Source organism: Coregonus clupeaformis, chromosome 30 (genome assembly GCF_020615455.1).
Source record: "Coregonus clupeaformis isolate EN_2021a chromosome 30, ASM2061545v1, whole genome shotgun sequence".
Taxonomy (NCBI): Eukaryota; Metazoa; Chordata; class Actinopteri; order Salmoniformes; family Salmonidae; genus Coregonus; species Coregonus clupeaformis.
The window spans coordinates 24,800,154-24,823,508 of NC_059221.1; the positions used below are offsets into that span (position 1 = coordinate 24,800,154).

The window sequence follows — 23,355 nt, forward strand, 5'->3', positions numbered from 1 at the left end:
TTCCTGCGTTTACTGCTACAGGTTACAAACAGTTCTAACTTCTTGCGTTGACTGCTACAGGTTACAAACAGTTCTAACTTCCTGCGTTTACTGCTACAGGTTACAAACAGTTCTAATTTCCTGCGTTGACTGCTACAGGTTACAAACAGTTCTAACTTCCTGCGTTTACTGCTACATGTTACAAACAGTTCTAACTTCTTGCGTTGACTGCTACAGGTTACAAACAGTTCTAACTTCTTGCGTTGACTGCTACAGGTTACAAACAGTTCTAACTTCTTGCGTTGACTGCTACAGGTTACAAACAGTTCTAACTTCTTGCGTTGACTGCTACAGGTTACAAACAGTTCTAACTTCTTGCGTTGACTGCTACAGGTTACAAACAGTTCTAACTTCTTGCGTTGACTGCTACAGGTTACAAACAGTTCTAACTTATTGCGTTTACTGCTACAGGTCTGTAAGTCAACGACATACAGAACATTACTTTAATACAACGATATGCCTACACATAATCATGTTTTTTTTTTTTACCTCTAAATACAATGGTTGTTCCATAGAACAATTCACAGAAATGTAACTACCGACCTGCCCGATGATTAATAATGTTTAAAAAAGTACCCACATTCTTCACTGGAACAGGTAGTAGGTTTGTTCGGTGAAAGTCCTTGCAGATCATGTGTCAAGTTAAGGGCTCTGGCGTTTTGTTTGCATTTCCTGTGTACATTTCCAGTTTACTGCTTTTGTTGGTTCACACATAATGGATCATAAATTAGGTACTCACTCCATTTTAATCTCAATGTTTCTACGCATAAATAGTCTCAATTGTTTTCCCTAGCCCTTGGACAGTCGTAACAGGCCATGTGGACAGCTATTTGCTATTAATACTTCACACTGTTCATGTTGTAGACCGTAGGAGAGCTGTCAAACATTGTTAAAGATTTGATGGACATTAAGTTCCCTGGACTGTAGTCCAGTTAACATAAACACTGACGGTCCACTCAAATCAGCTCAATGTGCCAGTTCACTTTTAGGGGTGGATTCCTAACATGAGGATGGGCTAAACCAACAAGCAATTTCCTGCTTAATTAATTCCCAAATTAAGTGCAGTATCATGTTTAGCGTGTTTGTGGCTGGCCTGGAGGTGGAAGGTGGATTGGCTTATTGGACTTTTAGGGGTCTCTTTGGGGTCGTAGACAAAAGTTTAGCTCCTTTTTGCTGGAGCTTTGACAGAGACTCTCCTGATGCTTGAGTGTGTGTTTGTGTGTGTTTGTGTGTGTGTGTGTGTGCTCATGTGCTTGTGTGTGTGTCATAGTCCTGCTGTGAGATGGCTGGGCAGTCCACTGACAGTCCCTTGGCTCCAGCCCAGTACCGGAGTAGTGGCTGCTGGCCGGTCGTTCCGCTGAGATCGCTGGTGCCTGACCAGACTCTGCTTCCTGACAGCACTTCTTGAAAGGGAACATTCCTGGAACACTACTTCTTCGAGGCCTGAGCGGAATTCACAGCCCATCACTGACTGGTTCTCTGGTCAAAATACAGTAGTGATTTTAGAACAAACAGGAAGAAAGATCTCACCACCACTGTTTTGATCCATCTGCAACCAATTGACACGTTAGCTTCCTACAATAATAAAACAATGATAGGTTAACTAGCAAGGATAACAGCTAGTGACATGGTTTGGTGAGATCATGGTTACTCAGTCATTTGCGTAGTGATTGTGATTAAAGGATAGTGACTCAGCAATTTGACCAAAGTGCAACACTTGGACATGACCAGTGCATTTGGAAAATTACAGCCTTATTCTAAAATGGATTAAATTGTTGTTGCTTTTTCAAATCAATCTACACACAACACCCCATAATGACAAAGCAAAAACAGGTTTTTAGACATTTTTGAAAATTTATAAAAAAAATAAAACTTAAAAAACATTTATATAAGTATTCAGACCCTTTACTCAGTACTTTGTTGAAGCACCTTAGGCAGCGATTACAGCCTTGAGTCTTCTTGGGTATGACGCTACAAGCTTGACACACCTGTATTTGGGGAGTTTCTCCTATTCTTCTCTGCAGATCCTCTCAAGCTCTGTCAGGTTGGATGGGGAGCATCGCTGCACAGCTATTTTCAGGTCTCTCCAGAGATGTTCAATCGGGTTCAAGTCCGGGCTCTGGCTGGGCCACTGAAGGACATTCAGAGACTTGTCCCGAAGCCACTCCTGCGTTGTCTTGGCTGTGTGCTTAGGGTCGTTGTCCTGTTGGAAGGTGAACCTTTGCCCGGAGTGCCCTGAGTGCTCTGGAGCAGGTTTTCATCAAGGATCTCTCTGTACTTTGCCCAATTCATCTTTCCCTCGATCCTGACTAGTCTCCCAGTCCCTGCCGCAGATAAACATCCCCACAGCATGATGCTGCCACCACCATGCTTCACCGTAGGGATGGTGCCAGGTTTCCTACAGACGGGAAGCTTGGCATTCAGGCCAAAGAGTTCAATCTTGGTTTCATCATGGTCTGACAGTCCTTTAGGTGCTTTTTGGCAAACTCCAAGCGAGCTGTCATGTGCCTTTTACTGAGGAGTGGATTCCGTCTGGCCGCTGTACCATAAAGGCCTGATTGATGGAGTGGTGCAGAGATGGTTGTCCTTCTGGAAGGTTCTCCCATCTCCTCAGAGAAACTCTGGAGCTATGTCAGAGTGACCATCGGGTTCTTGCTCACCTCCCTGACCAAGGTCCTTCTACCCTGATTGCTCAGCTCTAGAAAGAGTCTTGGTGGTTCCAAACTTCTTCCATGTAAGATTCAATGCTGCAGAAATGTTTTGGTTCCCTTCCCCAGATCTGTGCCTTGACACAATCTTGTCTCGGAGCTCTACGGACAATTCCTTTGACTTCATGGCTTGGTTTTTGCACTGTCAATTGTGGGACATTATATAGACAGGTGTGTGCCTTTCCAAATCATGTCCAATCAATTGAATTGACCACAGGTAAAGTCTCATAGCAAATGGTCTGAATACTTATTTTTTATTTTTATTAACTTTGCATTAATTTCCAAAAACCTGTTTTCACTTTGGCATTATGGGGTATTGGCGTAGATTGATGAGATTTTTTTTTTAATTTAATCAATTTTAGAATAAGGCTGTAATGTAAAAAACTGTGGAAAAAGGGAAGGGGTCTAAATACTTTCCGAATGCACTGTAGGGTCCTATAAAACATGTGTGGAAGAGAACCCGGACGGAATCACGGAATCCAGAACGGAATTCAACAATATTAAAAATGTATTGCGCTTAGTAGGAAATCAACTAAATCTATTGAACTGATTAGAAAATGCATTCATTTGCTCGTGAATCATAAGACATGAACAAAATGCATCAGTGATTGGTATTTTCATGCAACTTTCTGAAACGGCACAGGAATGCTCCTGTCTGTGTGTGTGTGTGCGGTGCGCGAGTATGTCTACACTTTGTGTAGTCGTTAGCGATGATGCTAATGTTAACCATCCTCTGGTAGAGATGGAAAGGCTTTCCCAAAAACCTTCTCAATTAAATGTTAACTACAAAGTAGCCTATGCCTACCTGGCAGAATGATATCATGATTATTTGCATCAATCCAATGGCCATTTGTTTTGCTAACTCTGCATTAGCACTACAGCAACACCGCTTAACCAAACAATGGTATTTTCCTGGTGCACACTGGCACCCATGCGTCAATCTAACTAACATATCCCGAAAATCGGTTTTCTAACAAAAACGTCTGTAGCGTCCGAACGGGTTGGCCTAAAAACTATTATGACCACTCTATGGAAAGGGGAGACTCTCATGAAGGTAAACCAAAAATAAGGGGTTAAATATGTGTAAAAAAAATATATATAAATATATATTTCCTGAGCTTTCTTATATCTCCTAGATATAGGACATAAACTTCAAAACCGTATTCCTTATGATAAATGTTTTGACTGTCTTTTTTGCCATTTATTAATGCGTTATTTACTGCATTTCTATGAGCTATAGTAGGAAAGGCCAAATTCAAAATTGTATCAAATAATCTTTCTATATATATTTTTTTATATACCTAAAGGGGTCCTAACATTCAAAATCAAATAGCTAAATGATCCCTGGTATGACCATCTTAAAACAATTCCAGATCTACTGTCCTGTAGGTTTTCAGTCCAACCCTAATTTAGCGTATCTGATTCAGCTAGTTAAGGTCTTGTTGAGCAGCTAATAAGTAGAATCAGGTGTGTTAAATTAGGGTTGGACTGAAAACCCACAGGACGGTAGATCTCAAGGAAGAGGGTTGGGCAGCCCTGCTTTAAACGGTAACTACACCTAAACATTTCTGAAATTCAAAAATAATCTTCTGATGTGGTTTAAACATTGGTGTGGACTTAGAGAAAGAGAAAAAAAAGTGTGATTTTGAGAGAGAGAACCTGAAAAACCTGGGGAAAACTGAAACCTGGAAAAACAAAACGAAGAAAACATAATTAAGGAAAAAAATTACGGAATCAGACAAAACATGTCATGGATTTTATCGGCCCTACTAATAAACCAACCAGTGTTGCACCTGCATTGCCTTTTTGCTGTAGGCCATTCACAGTAAGCATGAATACTCCTCAGTAACTGCTCCCTTTAGATGAGACCTAATGGATGCTAATAAGGACCATCGAGAAAGACTGTAGTTATGGTTGTTGGTAAGATAGATAAGAACCATAGAGAAAGACTGTATTTAGGCTGGTGAGAGCCACTCTATGATGCTTGGCTGGTGGAGGACCTCCATGTGGGAGCACACAGATTTCACCCTCCCGGCCTAGGGTCAGAGAAGAGGACTCCTGGTAATCAGATGATGACAACATGCGAACCAAGAGCTGCTTGGACACTGAAGCATGGAACAGAGAGACACTACAACATGGTTGATTTGAGATGCGGGCCAACATATTAAAGACATACTCCAAAAGAGGCCTTGTTTCACCTAAGTGTATCTCTTGATGTCGTCAGAAAAGATGCTTGTGTAAGTCAAATGAAGAGTCTGAGGACTGTGTCACATAGAAGGAACATTTGTGTCACTCAGGAGGAATTTTTATCAGACATTTATTTGACAACCTTCATGATTGGATTTTTACTGTGAACATACTTGTTAGAACCAATATTTGCTGACTTTGTTCAAACAAGATTTCATTTCTATTGTACTGCAAGGCATGCACACTATTACACAGCTTTCAGTAACAAATTGGGGTCAGTATCATGTCTGTGTAGCTGATGTTATATGAGGCAGCAATTTGAAAATCCTGTTGGCCTCTACACACAGCCTACAATTAGTTTTAATGAAGACTAATTGAAAAAAAAAGACAAGCAAATTAATTGTCTGTACAAAAATGTGTTGTGTGTCTAACCCTGTTCCTTCCTGTTACTTCCTTGCTGTCATAAAACAGACATACCACAGACGCACCACAGATCCCTGTTGACAGGGGGTTCAGAGGTCAGGACAGGTCAGGGGTCACAGAGACACAGCCACAGGCTAACCATTAAGGTGGAAGAAAGGAATGGGCCATTTTGTTTTAAAACTTTGAGCTGGTCCTCAGGCTATGTGGCCGTGGAGCTGTGGAGCGGAGCTGGAACAAAGCAGGTGTTGAGTGTGGGCGGAGACGGGGAGCCACCTCTGTTTTCTGGGTCTGTAGTGCTTTTAGCCTGATCTGACTAGCTGGCTGGGGGGGAAACAGGATAAGGCTCCTAATTGAATCACCGGCCCTTCGTTCAGTTCCTGGGGTGCAGGGCTTTGTGTCCTCCCTTCTCTTAAGAGGATAAATGTGCAGATTGAGGATTTTGACCTCGTCTCACGGACCAAGAGCTTTCAGGTTTAATGTAAAATAGATTTCCCTCTTACACAAAAGGGTAGCCATTTTTTCAGAAAATGAAACTAAGTTCAGTAGTGTATCCCAGGCTTATAATATTATAAGGAAACAGTGATGTTTTTCACCCCCTCTGTTTTCAAATGTCTAGTAACAGCATGTAGAGATATATTCTTCATTCAATAATATGGCACATGAAGACATACATTCTGAACATGCAATAAATATCACCTCACCTAAACTGCTGCTTCAATGTATTCTTTAACTGGAATATACTCAGCAGACCATGTATTCAAGTGGTACTGTTACGTTTCATATCTGATGTTTTTTCTCAAAATCCTTTTCTTTGATGACGTTTAACATACAATACAATACATGGCAAACTAAAAAAGGAAAAGGTAATAGCGTTCGTCTCTCGTTCCTTCCTTTTCTCATGTGTCTTATTTCATTGTTGCATTCCATATTTTACTGGAGCTCCAAGTCTGACAGTTATTGCTAAATACTCTCCAGGACCTTGCATAGTCAGATCCCTTGAAACACTTAAAAGCGTCGGCACTCTCTCCAGCGAGGGAAACTGACCTCTGCCAAGGGAACGAAACATCTGTCATTCCCATCCCCAGTCACACTTACACCTTTAGAGACAGGAATGTCCACATCTGGCCCAGGTACCCAGCTTTTATTGAACGCTTTGGAGAAAAGGTTAGATATTTAGGATCAGAGTATCAGTGCTTAGGGCACGTCCGAAGGCAATGCTTTTAAGTGCCAATGTCTGTTTTACATTTATTACATAATGCTGAGGCTGCTGGGAGTTTTTTCTTTTGCGATGTTGACCTGGGTGTAAGACAAGCTATATGCAACTTTGAACAGAAACCAGAGGATTGAATATAAATGTTTCCATTATTGAACAAAAGCGTATTCTCTGGTTCTCACATGTTCATGAGCAATAGTCACATTGTGACAGCAGGAATAGTTTTGTCAGGATTTAGAGGGCATAGACCATGGTTATTGTGTTAAACTCTTTTATAATGTACACTCAGTGGGCAGTTTATTCGGTACACCACCCCGCTCACGAAAATGGATCGCCCTACAGACAGTTAGTCACGTGACCGTGGTTTACTATATAAAGCAGGCAGACAGGCATCGAGGCATTCAATTACTGTTCGTTTGAACCTTAGAATGGGCAAAGCTAGTGACCTAAGCGACTTTGAGCGTGGTATGATCATCAGTGCCAGGCGCGCTGGATCCAGTATCTCAAAAACGGACGCCCTGCTGGGCTTTTCACGCACGACAGTATCTAGGGTTTACAGAGAATGGTGCGACAAACAAAAAACATCCAGTCAGCAGCAGTCCTGTGGGCGAAAACAGCTCGTTGATAAAAGAGGTCCAAGGAGAATGGCAAGAATCGTGCAAGCTAACAGGCGGGCCACAAACAGACAAATAATGGCGCAGTACAACAGTGGTGTGCAGAACGACATCTCGGAACGCCCAACTCGTCGATCCTTGTCAAGGATAGGCTATTGCAGCAGACGACCACACCGGGTTCCACTCCTATCAGATAAAAACAAGAAAAAGCTTCTCCAGTGGGCACGCGATCACGAACACTGGACAATTGAGGAGTGGAAAAACATTGCCTGGTCTGCCCTTATTCCGGTTCCTGTTGCGTCATACTGATGGCAGAGTCAGGATTTGGCGTCAGCAGCAGTCTATGGACCCATCCTGCCTGGTGTCAACGTTACAGGATGGTGGCACACATTAGGTCCCTTGATACCAATTGAGCAATGAATGTTTCCGACACTTTGTAGAATTCAGGCTGTGGTGGAGGCAGAGGGGTCCGACCCGGTACTCGATCTGTGTACCTTATAAACTGACCACTCAGTGTATTTTCTTGTACGAATAACACTGAGCATTTCATTTGCAGCTTTAGGATGCATATGTTATACTGACTGAAACATGGGTATAACTAGGGTTGCAAAACTACCGGTAATTTAACAAAGTTACCGGAATCTACAGTAATTTCAGTAATTAAAAGAAAATCTATGTCAATCTATCGTACATTTGGTCATTTATACTTGAATAACTTATAAGAATTTATTCATATATAGTATTCATTTTTTTATATTGATGTCCAGTAGATAGAGCATATGGTTCAAGAGAAAATAGCCTACAGAAATAGCCTATTTAATGAAAAAAGCATCTAATCAACAATGGCATCATTTTCAATTACCTCTGCAACTCATCCAACTATTGACTTTTTTCACAACTGCCACCAGTTTGACACCAAAACATTGACAACAAACACATACTGACATAGTAGAATAAATAAAATGGTGTAAAAAAAATTATATAAAGGATATTACATGCTGAAACCCTCATATTAAACACCAATGATATTCACTAAGTTGAATTGTTTATGTTTAGGATAATATTTTACAGCTTTGTCATTGTTTAATTATTTTATATATTTTACATGTGATAAGGCCAGAGAGAGGGCCAGAGATAATTACAGACACCTGTGAGTGGCCACTAGATGTCTTGTGATAGAGTACATCAAATCCAGATACCAAAATTCCCAGTAATACACCCTCCCTTTGCAACCCTAGGTAAAACAGACAATATAAATAGTTGAACAGTTCAGTTCAGCTGCGTGCAGTGCTTGCAGTCTGCGGTAAGAATTCTGTATAAAGGGTAACTAAGTAAAGAATTACATTGAGTTGATCTAAGATAAAACATTTTCTGCATTCCCTGTGTGGAAAAATACTATATTATGTTCCACTCTCCCTTCCCTCAATAAAAACAATCCTACCAAAGGATTATTTTCAAACCATTTCTTAATATGACCACATTTAGAGTCCCTGCCATTTGCAACAGGCAGAAATGTGAGTCTTGGATATTTAGGAAAGGATTTGACAAATGGACTGTAAAGCACATTAACATTTCCACAGTGTTCACAGTAAATGTCTTCCTGTCGATGGAAGGGGGAGGTATTGTACCTTCCCTCTTTGAAGTGCTTACCTCCAAATTCTATTTTCATTTTACTAAGATGGTGTCATTTCGCCATTCTTCATCCTCCCTCTATCTCTCTCATTCTGTTTTTCACCCTCATTCACTGGGTTTATGAATGCCCCCCTTCTCTTTCCTCCTGAGGCAGACAAGCCATCCTGTTGTGATTGGCAGTAAAGTCAACAACCCTGGCCTGACCTCTGATTCAGAGTGCTCCTTACCCTATCCAGTTCCACCTTTATTAATTCACATGTTTGTTGCCCTTTTTAAAATGTCATCACTTTCCCACATTTAGCTTGTATGGCTGGCCCTGGGCCAGTGGCCTGTGTATTCTCACAGATCTGGAACACAGACAGAGGCAGATGCATCATGCCCATAGGGGGCGCAGGGGCACGTGCCCCCTCAGATTTGTCCTGTTAAAAAAAAAAAAAAAACGTTTTAAAATGTTGTTTCTCTGTAATACCACTAGCCACTTAGCAATTTTATGAAGTTGGCTTTAGCTAGCCCAGATAGGTTCCCAATCTCCCAGCCTCATAACTACCAAGAAGCCATTTCAGGCTATCAATCACGTTAGAGTAGCTAGCTTGTCTAACTATCTTAGCTGGCATGCCTGCTGGCAAGGATGGTGACTTTAGAAAAGCAACCAAATGAATAAGACTCACTGTACTGAATAAGACTCACATTCCTTTCAATCTTTTACCCAGATTTGAGCAGAGATGCAGAGAAGCATATTTCGTTTCTTTAAAAAAATTACCACCAGTCGGGATGATACCGCCAGCTTGAGGTAAGCTTAGATGACTGCATGGCCTGGCACGACTCCAACACCATCATTAAGTTTGCCGACGACACAACAGTGGTAGGCCTGATCACCGACAACGATGAGACAGCCTATAGGGAGGAGGTCAGAGGGCACGACAAAGCCTATTCCCCATCAGGAGACTGAAAATATTTGGCATGGGTCCTCAGATCCTCAAAAAATTATACAGCTGCACCATCGAGAGCATCCTGACTGGTTGCATCGCCGCCTGGTATGGCAACTGCTTGGCCTCCGACCGCAAGGCACTACAGAGGGTAGTGCATACGGCCCAGTACATCACTGGGGCCAAGCTTCCTGCCATCCAGGACCTCTATACCAGGCGGTGTCAGAGGAAGGCCCTCAAAATTGTCAAAGACTCCAGCCACCCTAGTCATAGACTGTTCTCTCTGCTACCGCACGGCAAGCGGTACCGGAGTGCCAAGTCTAGGTCCAAAAGACTTCTCAACAGCTTCTACCCCCAAGCCATAAGACTCCTGAACAGCTAATCATGGCTACCCGGACTATTTGCACTGCCCCCCCACCCAACTTTTTACGCTGCTGCTACTCTGTTAATTATTTATGCATAGTCACTTTAACTCTACCCACATGTACATATTACTTCAACTACCTCAACTAGCCGGTGCCCCCGCACATTGACTCTGCACCGGTACCCCCCTGTATATATAGCCTCCCTACTGTTATTTTATTTTACTTCTGCTCTTTTTTTCTCAACACTTTGTTGTTGTTTTATTCTAATTTTTTATTAAAAATAAATGCACTGTTGGTTAAGGGCTGTAAGTAAGCATTTCACTGTAATGTCTGCACCTGTTGTATTCGGCGCATGTGGCCAATAAAATTTGATTTGATTTGATTTGAGATATGCAGAAAAATAAACATATTTTTTATTTAGAATTAAGCACAATGATTATGGCTCTAGATTGCAGGAAAAAGCTGTTTCAGGTGTTGCAAATTTATCCAACTTCCTCCCCCCCAGCCATCCTCACATTCAGTACTTTGTGCCCCCTTAGATTTTTGGGGTGCATGACACCCCTGGACAGAGGTCAGAGCTCTCACAACGCCCTGATCTCTCTAATGTGTTTATATTCTGGTGCATGAAGCACCATATACGTAGCTACATTGATTTACTCTCACCCCTGTAATGCCATTTGGAGGATATGTAGAAATGCAAATAAAAAGATTAGGGGATGAATTCATGTTGCTGTTTAAAAAAAAATCTCAAATGTAATCAAAAATGAAGATTACCTCTTTCATTAAGTACAATTTTACAGAACATTCAGTGTTGTTACATAAATAGTAACTATAATCAATTGATATTCATATTTGCCTGAAAACTTGCAAGAATGTCTATATAATATACAGTGTCTCTCACCATATTCATGCAAAAAATCTAAGCAAACTGAAATAAGAGAAAGAGAGAGAATACAGATTCACAGAGAGAAGAGAAATCAGCCTAACAAAACATAATTGGCCCTTAGAAAGAAGTCCTGATGAGGGTTCGCAATCGATAGCAGACAAGCAACCAAACAAGCAGAATTGGACCTATACCTCCTATTTTTTCCCTGCCACCATGACATCGTTTGAATCACAGGGAGATGGGAGGGAATGTAATATTTATCTAAATTCCAATTACCTTAATCTGAGCTGTTTGATGTTGTCAAGAGGTCAACACTCAGCAAGGACTCTGCATTTCAAACACTCCAACTACACAGAGGAGGACATTAGCTTCCCGGAGACTCAAATGTAGTTGCAATATCCCTGCCTTCATTATGTCCTGTTCTCTGGAGGCTTGTGTAGGACAGTTTACAGTATACTGACTGCAGACTGCGCGACCCGCACTGTGTACTTTAGCTGTGCTATCTTCATGAAGCATTGCTGCAGGACGGCCAGTGTAATTCTGCAATGGCTTTGGGACTGGTCACGAATAAGAAGATTAGGAATTAGGAATTTGGCAGATTTAATCACATTTTTGTTCCATTAAAACAATAACGTGCTTTCATTTAGTCCGATGAACCTTGATTTATAACATCAGTGATATTGTTCTGGTTGAGCATGTCATATTCCCCAAGGGCTAGCTAACTGTACTGGATCATCAGGCCTGATAAACTGTGTGACACATGGTTTTACAGCATCAACCAGGGCAAGGACTTCACTCTGCTGTGTTTACATATTCCCAAGTCTTTAAACAGGCACAATAAAAGGTCAACTGTTAGAAAGTGGCTTATTATGGACCCGGCAGGTCCTGCATGGTGTGCAGGTTGGCAGGTTATTTTCCTTTAGCTGCTTCAATGTCAGCAATTTGCTAACTGTGAACTGTTTTTATTCTGTGTGGTTCTTTGCTAGTTGTTTTGTAATGCTGCAGTGTTTCAGTTATGTTATTGCGGCCTAGTTTCAGTTACATTTCCTTATTTTCTTTTGAATTGGCACGAAAATACAGTTGGATGTAGTTTTTCTCCATAATTCCAACCCACTACATTGAGAGGATGAGTCCATGAAATGGGATTCTGAAACTATTGATCACGACATCAACGACTTATGAGTAAGATTTTCTCCAGCGAATCAGAGCATTTTTCATCATAGAAATGAATGCCTGTATAGTCTTGCGTAACAGCCATGGAAAGTGGTTTAACGTCTCTTATTTGATCATGTGTCAGAGGTATAAGCCCCAGGATCTATTTAACAAATTATCGGAAAAAAGAGAAGAACTTGCTAGAGGAAAATGCTAATGGAATTTGGAAGTTGTGAAAATGAGGAACGTGACAGCAGATAGCTGGGTGTGAGATGACTGCAGCTGGTATCACTTGAACTGACAAAGCGCAGACAATGACCGTCATATTTCTATCCCTGCTGTCCCAATGCTTTGGGGGATATGGTCTCGGTCTCCCTCTTGGCCAGCAACTCGTGACACCCAATATGGCAGCGTTCAACTAATTGATGCCACCTTGTCAACATGAATTACTAAGACTGCAGCAACGAGGAGGCAGCTAATTAACAGACTAACAATGTTTGTCACTTCAGGCTGACCCAGATATTTAGGAGAAAGCCAAGCTTGTCACCCTCACATTTTCTCCAGTTTATCTTTCCTCAAATTTCTACATTTCTATTCCATGTTTTTTTCTAAATGGATTCCTCTATAATTCAGCAATCATTTGGTTTATTTACCATTACATTCCTCCCTCTGTCACATTTCCGTCAAAATTGATTAGGACAGAAAAGCAACCTGCCACCTTTTTTCCTCTGGAATTAAGAATGTGAAAATAGGTGAGCTTTGCAGCAGCCATAACTACAGTTTTCAGAGCTCAGAGTATTTATTCCCAATCACATCAAAGATGATGTGAATTTGACATTTTTAGAACTCCTTTACCAGCTCAGCGTTCTAATTATCAGTGTAAGGAAACAGAGAAGGTGGTAATGATGAAACAGCATGTGTGTGTACATGTGTAACTGTGTATAGTAAGCATAATACATTTTTTACTGATCTTACATATTGAGACAATTCCTCCTCCTCATCAGCCCCCCTCTCCCATCCATATTCAGAATCCCTCCGAATGTATTTTCTAGGTCAGCGAAAAAGCTGTGGATTTGTGGGAGATTTGGTGGAATGTTGTTTGTGTCTGAATCAAAGCAAAATTAAAATAATGTTTCTGTTTTCAAACCTTGAAAATATTCCCCACGTATAGTTTGGTTCACAAAAAATATTCACAAAAAAGATTACATTGTCATGACTCATGAAATAATCATCTGAAAAAGCTATGAAATTATTTTGCAATTTGTTTAAATGTCGGTCTCATTTTCCCTCAGATCCGAGTGGATGGAATACCTCCCCCGTCCCAGAGTGCTTTGCTTTATGAGACTGTTACAGTGGATGAAGGGAAACCTATTCTGCGTGACATGGTCTTCAGCCCTGACTACCAATACATCTACATGCTAAGTGACAAACAGGTGAGAAATGCACACACACACACACATACACACACACACACACACACACACACACACACACACACACACCAAATAGAATAAAGCACTGACCACCAAAGCCGATCCATAGGTTTATTTCAAGATGTGAGAATGAAAGATAATGAACTTGTCCGCTGTAGAATGTTCCAGCATTTTTACATTTTACATTTTAGTCATTTTAGCAGACGCTCTTATCCAGAACGACTTACAGTTAATGAGTGCATACATTTTCATATCATTAACCACCACAGAGTTTAATACAGTGTTGTCCTACTTTCAGAGATTCTCAAACCTTTATGTAACTGTAATATAGGTTGGGTGTGTCTGCAGAGTATCTCTAACTGATTTACTTCTCGAGATATCTGCTTTTGTTTCACAGTCCCATTCATAATGCGTGTGAAAACATTTGTTCTGCGCTATGAAGACCTATCTTGGACTCATAAAAGATACATTTGTTCAAAAGGAGTTGAATTAGACCCAGGCACTGTCAACAGTCTGCTTTGTTTTAAAACCCAACCGGAATATCAGTTGTGTTGTTTTAACATCTGCACGACAGGAAGACAGAATATGAAACACCAGTTCAATGTCTTTGAATTCTGCCTCAGCTGGTACCCTATTAGGAAACTTTGGGGAAGTGTCTCCGTCGAGAGGCTTGCAGAATAGCTCTATTCTAAGAGGTCTTATTGTACAGAGGATAGGAAGGTTAACACACCAAGTTCCTCTACAGCTGACTAGAAGAGAGCCTCATACATACAGTACATACAGCTGCACACAATAATGATGCCGTTTCCCTGCATAATACGTCTATCAGGTTATTTGTTTTCTTCATAACTGAGCAATCTATTGAAAGGAAGGATGAATTGCTGTCGTTGTACAGTTATCACAAAGATTTGATCTTTAGCCTTTCACTTTCTACCGTCAGAATGCATGTCTCAGAAAGAACGAAGTAAAGAGAGACAGCCCTCCAATGAGAAGACTTGTCTGTTGATTTGGAAAAAGTCTGCGTAGTCAAAATGAAGAGATATGATTTTGGTGCAGTGTTATATAAATAGATATATATACACTACCGGTCAAATGTTTTAGAACGCCTACTCATTCAAGGGCTTTTCTTTATTTTTACTATTTTTTACATTGTAGAATAATAGTGAAGACATCAAAACTATGAAATAACACATATGGAATCATGTAGTAACCAAAAAAGTGTTAAACAAATGAAAATATATTTTATATTTGAGATTCTTCAAATAGCCACTCTTTGCCTTGATGACAGCTTTGCAAACTCTTGGCATTCTCTCAACCAGCTTCATGAGGTGGTCACCTGGAATGCATTTCAATTAACAGGTGTGCCTTCTTAAAAGTTAATTTGTGGAATGTCTTTCCTTCTTAATGCGTTTGAGCCAATCAGTTGTGTTGTGACAAGGTAGGGGGGTATACAGAAGATAGCCCTATTTGGTAAAAGACCAAGTCCATATTATGGCAAGAACAGCTCAAATAAGCAAAGAGAGACGACAGTCCATCATTACTTTAAGACATGAAGGTCAGTCAATATGGAAAATGTCAAGAACTTTGAAGTTTCTTCAAGTGCAGTCGCAAAAACAATCAAGCGCTATGATGAAACTGGCTCTCATGAGGACCGCCACAGGAATGGAAGACCAAGAGTTACCTCTGCTGCAGAGGGTAAGTTTATTAGAGTTACCAGCCTCAGAAATTGCAGCCCAACTAAATGCTTCACAGAGTTCAAGTAACAGACACATCTCAACATCAACTGTTCAGAGGAGACTGTGTGAATCAGGCCTTCATGGTCGAATTGCTGCAGAGAAACCACTACTAAAGGACACCAATAATAAGAAGAGACTTGCTTGGGCCAAGAAATACGAGCAATGGACATTAGACCGGTGGAAATGTGTCCTTTGGTCTGGAGTCCAAATTGGAGATTTTTGGTTCCAACCGCCGTGTCTTTGTGAGACGCATGTGTGGTTCCCACCGTAAAGTATGGAGGAGGTGTTATGGTGTGGGGGTGCTTTGCTGGTGACACTGTCTGTGATTTATTTAGAATTCAAGGCACACTTAACCAGCATGGCTACCACAGCATTCTGCAGCGATACGCCATCCCATCTGGTTTGGGCTTAGTGGGACTATCATTTGTTTTTCAACAGGACAATGACCCAACCCACCTCCAGGCTGTGTAAGGGCTATTTGACCAAGAAGGAGAGTGATGGATTGCTGCATCAGATGACCTGGCCTCCACAATCCTCCGACCTCAACCAAATTGAGATGGTTTGGGATGAGTCGGACGGCAGAGTGAAGGAAAAGCAGCCAACAAGTGCTCGGCATATGTGGGAACTACTTCAAGACTGTTGGAAAAACATTCCAGGTGAAGCTGGTTGAGAGAATGCCAAGTGTGTGCAAAGCTGTCATCAAGGCAAAGGGTGGCTATTTGAAGAATCTCAAATATAAAATATTTGTTTAACACTTTTTTGGTTACTACATGATTCCATATGTGTTATTTCATAGTTATGATGTCTTCACTATTATTTTACAATGTAGAAAATAGTAAAAATAAAGAAAAACCTTTGAATGAGTAGGTGTGTCCAAACTTTTGACTGGTAGTGTATATATAAATATATACACTGCTCAAAAAAATAAAGGGAACACTAAAATAACACATCCTAGATCTGAATGAATGAAATAGTCTTATTAAATACTTTTTTCTTTACATAGTTGAATGTGCTGACAACAAAATCACACAAAAATTATCAATGGAAATCAAATGTATCAACCCATGGAGGTCTGGATTTGGAGTCACCCTCAAAATTAAAGTGGGAAACCACACTACAGGCTGATCCAACTTTGATGTAATGTCCTTAAAACAAGTCAAAATGAGGCTCAGTAGTGTGTGTGGCCTCCACGTGCCTGTATGACCTCCCTACAACACCTGGGCATGCTCCTGATGAGGTGGCGGATGGTCTCCTGAGGGATCTCCTCCCAAACCTGGACTAAAGCATCCGCCAACTCCTGGACAGTCTGTGGTGCAACGTGGCGTTGGTGGATGGAGCGAGACATGATGTCCCAGATGTGCTCAATTGGATTCAGGTCTGGGGAACGGGCGGGCTAGTCCATAGCATCAATGCCTTCCTCTTGCAGGAACTGCTGACACACTCCAGCCACATGAGGTCTAGCATTGTCTTGCATTAGGAGGAACCCAGGGCCAACCGCACCAGCATATGGTCTCACAAGGGGTCTGAGGATCTCATCTCGGTACCTAATGGCAGTCAGGCTACCTCTGACGAGCACATGGAGGGCTGTGCGGCCCCCCAAAGAAATGCCACCCCACACCATGACTGACCCACCGCCAAACCGGTCATGCTGGAAGATGTTGCAGGCAGCAGAACGTTCTCCACGGCGTCTCCAGACTCTGTCACGTCTGTCACATGTGCTCAGTGTGAACCTGCTTTCATCTGTGAAGAGCACAGGGCGCCAGTGGCGAATTTGCCAATCTTGGTGTTCTCTGTAAGCACAACCCCCACCTGTGGATGTCGGGCCCTCATACCACCCTCATGGAGTCTGTTTCTGACCGTTTGAGCAGACACATGCACATTTGTGGCCTGCTGGAGGTCATTTTGCAGGGCTCTGGCAGTGCTCCTCCTGCTCCTCCTTGCACAAAGGCGGAGGTAGCAGTCCTGCTGCTGGGTTGTTGCCCTCCTACGGCCTCCTCCACGTCTCCTGATGTACTGGCCTGTCTCCTGGTAGTTCCTCCATGCTCTGGACACTACGCTGACAGACACAGCAAACCTTCTTGCCACAGCTTGCATTGATGTGCCATCCTGGATGAGCTGCACTACCTGAGCCACTTGTGTGGGTTGTAGACTCCGTCTCATGCTACCACTAGAGTGAAAGCACCGCCAGCATTCAAAAGTGACCAAAACATCAGCCAGGAAGCATAGGAACTGAGAAGTGGTCTGTGGTCACCACCTGCAAAACCAGTCCTTTATTGGGGGTGTCTTGCTAATTGCCTATAATTTCCACCTGTTGTCTATTCCATTTGCACAACAGCATGTGAAATGTATTGTCATTAGTGTTGCTTCCTAAGTGGACAGTTTGATTTCACAGAAGTGTGATTGACTTGGAGTTACATTGTGTTGTTTAAGTGTTCCCTTTATTTTTTTGAGCAGTGTATATAATACATATATAAATATATAAATAAATAGAGTTTTATAAATATATAAATAGATATATATATATATAAATAGATAAATATAAATATATATATATATATTTAGATATATAAATAAATATATATATATATAATTAGAGATATATAAATATATAAATATATATATATATATATATATATATATATATACAGTGGGGGAAAAAAGTATTTAGTCAGCCACCAATTGTGCAAGTTCTCCCACTTAAAAAGATGAGAGAGGCCTGTAATTTTCATCATAGGTACACGTCAACTATGACAGACAAAATGAGGAAAAAAAATCCAGAAAATCACACTGTAGGATTTTTTATGTGGAAAATAAGTATTTGGTCAATAACAAAAGTTTCTCAATATTTTGTTATATACCCTTTGTTGGCAATGACACAGGTCAAATGTTTGCTGTAAGTCTTCACAAGGTTTTCACACACTGTTGCTGGTATTTTGGCCCATTCCTCCATGCAGATCTCCTCTAGAGCAGTGATGTTTTGGGGCTGTCGCTGGACAACACGGACTTTCAACTCCCTCCAAAGATTTTCTATGGGGTTGAGATCTGGAGACTGGCTAGGCCACTCCAGGACCTTGAAATGCTTCTTACGAAGCCACTCCTTTGTTGCCCGGGCGGTGTGTTTGGGATCATTGTCATGCTGAAAGACCCAGCCACGTTTCATCTTCAATGCCCTTGCTGATGGAAGGAGGTTTTCACTCAAAATCTCACCATACATGGCCCCATTCATTCTTTCCTTTACACAGATCAGTCGTCCTGGTCCCTTTGCAGAAAAACAGCCCCAAAGCATGATGTTTCCACCCCCATGCTTCACAGTAGGTATGGTGTTCTTTGGATGCAACTCAGCATTCTTTGTCCTCCAAACACGACGAGTTGAGTTTTTACCAAAAAGTTATATTTTGGTTTCATCTGACCATATGACATTCTCCTAATCCTCTTCTGGATCATCCAAATGCACTCTAGCAAATTCAGACGGGCCTGGACATGTACTGGCTTAAGCAGGGGGACACGTCTGGTACTGCAGGATTTGAGTCCCTGGCGGCGTAGTGTGTTACTGATGGTAGGCTTTGTTACTTTGGTCCCAGCTCTTTGCAGGTCATTCACTAGGTCCCCCCGTGTGGTTCTGGGATTTTTGCTCACCGTTCTTGTGATCATTTTGACCCCACGGGGTGAGATCTTGCGTGGAGCCCCAGATCGAGGGAGATTATCAGTGGTCTTGTATGTCTTCCATTTCCTAATAATTGCTCCCACAGTTGATTTCTTCAAACCAAGCTGCTTACCTATTGCAGATTCAGTCTTCCCAGCCTGGTGCAGGTCTACAATTTTGTTTCTGGTGTCTTTGACAGCTCTTTGGTCTTGGCCATATTGGAGTTTTGAGTGTGACTGTTTGAGGTTGTGGACAGGTGTCTTTTATACTGATAACAAGTTCAAACAGGTGCCATTAATACAGGTAACGAGTGGAGGACAGAGGAGCCTCTTAAAGAAGAAGTTACAGGTCTGTGAGAGCCAGAAATCTTGCTTGTTTGTAGGTGACCAAATACTTATTTTTCACCATAATTTGCAAATAAATTCATTAAAAATCCTACAATGTGATTTTCTGGAGAAAAAAAATCCCAGTTTTTCTGTCATAGTTAACGTGTACCTCTGATGAAAATTACAGGCCTCTCTAATCTTTTTAAGTGGGAGAACTTGCACAATTGGTGGCTGACTAAATACTTTTTTTCCCCAGGGTATATATATATATATATATACAGTTGAAGTCGGAAGTTTACATACACTTAGGTTGGAGTCATTAAAACTCGTTTTTCAACCACTCCACAAATGTCTTGTTAACAAACTATAGTTTTGGCAAGTCGGTTAGAACATCTACTTTGTGCATGACACAAGTAATTCTTCCAACAATTAAACAATTTAAAGGCAATGCTACCAAATACTAATTGAGTGTATGTAAACTTCTGACCCACTGGTAATGTGATGAAATAAATAAAAGCTGGAATAAATCATTCTCTCTACATTTTTACATTTTAGTCATTTAGCAGACGCTCTTATCCAGAGCGACTTACAGTTAGTGAGTGCATACATTCTCTCTACTATTATTCTGACATTTCATATTCTTAAAATAAAGTGGTGACCCTAACTGACCTAAGACAGGGAATTTGTACTAGGATTAAATGTCAGGAGTTGTGAAAAACTGAGTTTAAATGTATTTGGCTAAGGTGTATGTAAACTTCCGACTTCAACTGTATATATATATATATATAAATATATATTTATAAATAAATATATATAAATAGATATATACGCCAGGCAGCTCATAGAGCTCCAGGTAGGGGACAGCTGAATAACCATTTTAGGTTCTAGATAGCACCGTTTCTTCTAAGTGTGTACAGTTTAGTGTGCAGTTAAATATTCAACTTTTCTCTAAACTCACAGCTATAATCCAGAGTTCTCATTGAAGAGTTGTTAGAGAGAGACTGATGTTATAGAGAGACTGATGTTACAGAGAGAGACTGATGTTAGAGAGAGACTGATGTTAGAGAGAGTCTGATGTTACAGAGAGAGACTGATGTTAGAGAGAGACTGATGTTAGAGAGAGACTGATGTTAGAGAGAGACTGATGTTACAGAGAGACTGATGTTAGAGAGAGACTGATGTTACAGAGACACTGATGTTAGAGAGAGACTGATGTTAGAGAGAGACTGATGTTAGAGAGAGACTGATGTTAGAGAGAGACTGATGTTAGAGAGAGACTGATGTTAGACAGAGACTGATGTTAGAGAGAGACTGATGTTAGAGAGAGAGACTGATGTTAGAGAGAGACTGATGTTAGACAGAGACTGATGTTAGAGAGAGACTGATGTTAGAGAGAGACTGATGTTAGAGAGAGACTGATGTTAGAGAGAGAGACTGATGTTAGACAGAGATACTGATGTTATAGAGAGACTGATGTTAGAGAGAGAGACTGATGTTAGAGAGAGAGACTGATGTTAGACAGAGATACTGATGTTATAGAGAGACTGATGTTAGAGAGAGAGACTGATGTTAGAGAGAGAGACTGATGTTAGACAGAGAGACTGATGTTAGAGAGAGACTGATGTTAGAGAGAGAGACTGATGTTAGAGAGAGACTGATGTTAGAGAGAGTCTGATGTTAGACAGAGACTGATGTTAGAGAGAGACTGATGTTAGAGAGAGACTGATGTTACAGAGAGACTGATGTTAGAGAGAGACTGATGTTAGAGAGAGAGACTGATGTTAGAGAGAGTCTGATGTTAGACAGAGACTGATGTTAGAGAGAGAGACTGATGTTAGAGAGAGACTGATGTTAGAGAGAGACTGATGTTAGAGAGAGACTGATGTTAGAGAGAGACTGATGTTAGAGAGAGACTGATGTTAGACAGAGACTGATGTTAGAGAGAGACTGATGTTAGAGAGAGACTGATGTTACAGAGAGACTGATGTTAGAGAGAGACTGATGTTACAGAGAGACTGATGTTAGAGAGAGACTGATGTTAGAGAGAGACTGATGTTAGAGAGAGAGACTGATGTTAGACAGAGAGACTGATATTACAGAGAGACTGATGTTAGAGAGAGACTGATGTTAGAGAGAGAGACTGACGTTAGAGAGAGACTGATGTTAGAGAGAGACTGATGTTAGAGAGAGACTGATGTTAGACAGAGACTGATGTTAGAGAGAGACTGATGTTAGAGAGAGACTGATGTTAGAGAGAGAGACTGATGTTAGACAGAGAGACTGATGTTACAGAGAGACTGATGTTAGAGAGAGACTGATGTTAGAGAGAGAGACTGATGTTAGACAGAGAGACTGATGTTAGACAGAGAGACTGATGTTATAGAGAGACTGATGTTAGACAGAGAGACTGATGTTAGAGAGAGAGACTGATGTTATAGAGAGACTGATGTTAGAGAGAGACTGATGTTAGAGAGAGAGACTGATGTTAGACAGAGAGACTGATGTTATAGAGAGACTGATGTTAGAGAGAGAGACTGATGTTAGACAGAGACTGATGTTACAGAGAGACTGATGTTACAGAGATACTGATGTTAGAGAGAGACTGATGTTAAAGAGAGAGACTGATGTTAGACAGAGAGACTGATGTTATAGAGAGACTGATGTTAGAGAGAGACTGATGTTAGAGAGAGAGACTGATGTTAGACAGAGATACTGATGTTATAGAGAGACTGATGTTAGAGAGAGAGACTGATGTTAGAGAGAGAGACTGATGTTAGACAGAGAGACTGATGTTATAGAGAGACTGATGTTAGAGAGAGACTGATGTTAGAGAGAGAGACTGATGTTAGACAGAGAGACTGATGTTACAGAGAGACTGATGTTAGATAGAGAGACTGATGTTAGACAGAGACTGATGTTATAGAGAGACTGATGTTACAGAGAGACTGATGTTAGACAGAGACTGATGTTATAGAGAGACTGATGTTAGAGAGAGACTGATGTTATAGAGAGACTGATGTTAGAGAGAGTCTGATGTTATAGAGAGACTGATGTTATAGAGAGACTGATGTTATAGAGAGACTGATGTTATAGAGAGACTGATGTTAGAGAGAGACTGATGTTAGAGAGAGACTGATGTTATAGAGAGACTGATGTTAGAGAGAGACTGATGTTAGAGAGAGACTGATGTTAGACAGAGAGTGATGTTAGAGAGAGACTGATGTTAGAGAGAGAGACTGATGTTAGACAGAGAGACTGATGTCAGACAGAGAGGCTGATGTTAGAGAGAGACTGATGTTAGACAGAGAGACTGATGTTAGACAGAGAGACTGATGTTAGACAGAGAGACTGATGTTATAGAGAGACTGATGTTAGAGAGAGAGACTGATGTTAGACAGAGAGACTGATGTTAGACAGAGACTGATGTTAGAGAGAGACTGATGTTAGAGAGAGACTGATGTTAGACAGAGAGTCTGATGTTATAGAGAGACTGATGTTAGAGAGAGAGACTGATGTTAGAAAGAGACTGATGTTAGAGAGAGACTGATGTTAGACAAAGACTGATGTTAGAGAGAGTCTGATGTTAGAGAGAGACTGATGTTAGAGAGAGACGGATGTTATAGAGAGACTGATGTTATACAGAGACTGATGTTAGACAGAGAGACTGATGTTACAGAGAGACTGATGTTAGAGAGAGACTGATGTTAGACAAAGAGACTGATGTTACAGAGAGACTGATGTTACAGAGAGACTGATGTTAGAGAGAGACTGATGTTAGACAGAGAGACTGATGTTACAGAGAGACTGATGTTACAGAGAGACTGATGTTACAGAGAGACTGATGTTAGAGAGAGAGACTGATGTTACAGAGAGACTGATGTTACAGAGAGACTGATGTTAGAGAGAGACTGATGTTAGACAGATAGACTGATGTTACAGAGAGACTGATGTTACAGAGAGACTGATGTTAGAGAGAGACTGATGTTAGACAGAGAGACTGATGTTACAGAGAGACTGATGTTAGAGAGAGACTGATGTTACAGAGAGACTGATGTTAGAGAGAGACTGATGT

The 23,355-nt window shown here is 41.1% G+C and overlaps 1 protein-coding gene across 2 annotated transcripts in view; it reads left to right on the forward strand.

Moving 5' to 3' along the window:
- LOC121546058 (plexin A3) overlaps positions 1–23,355 on the forward strand; it is a 165,441-nt gene that overhangs the window by 60,018 nt on the left and 82,068 nt on the right. For both annotated transcript variants that reach the window (XM_045209508.1, XM_041857064.1), the window contains exon 4: positions 13,438–13,578. In XM_045209508.1, coding sequence (XP_045065443.1) covers positions 13,438–13,578 — 141 coding nt within the window. The remainder of the gene's footprint in view (positions 1–13,437; positions 13,579–23,355) is intronic.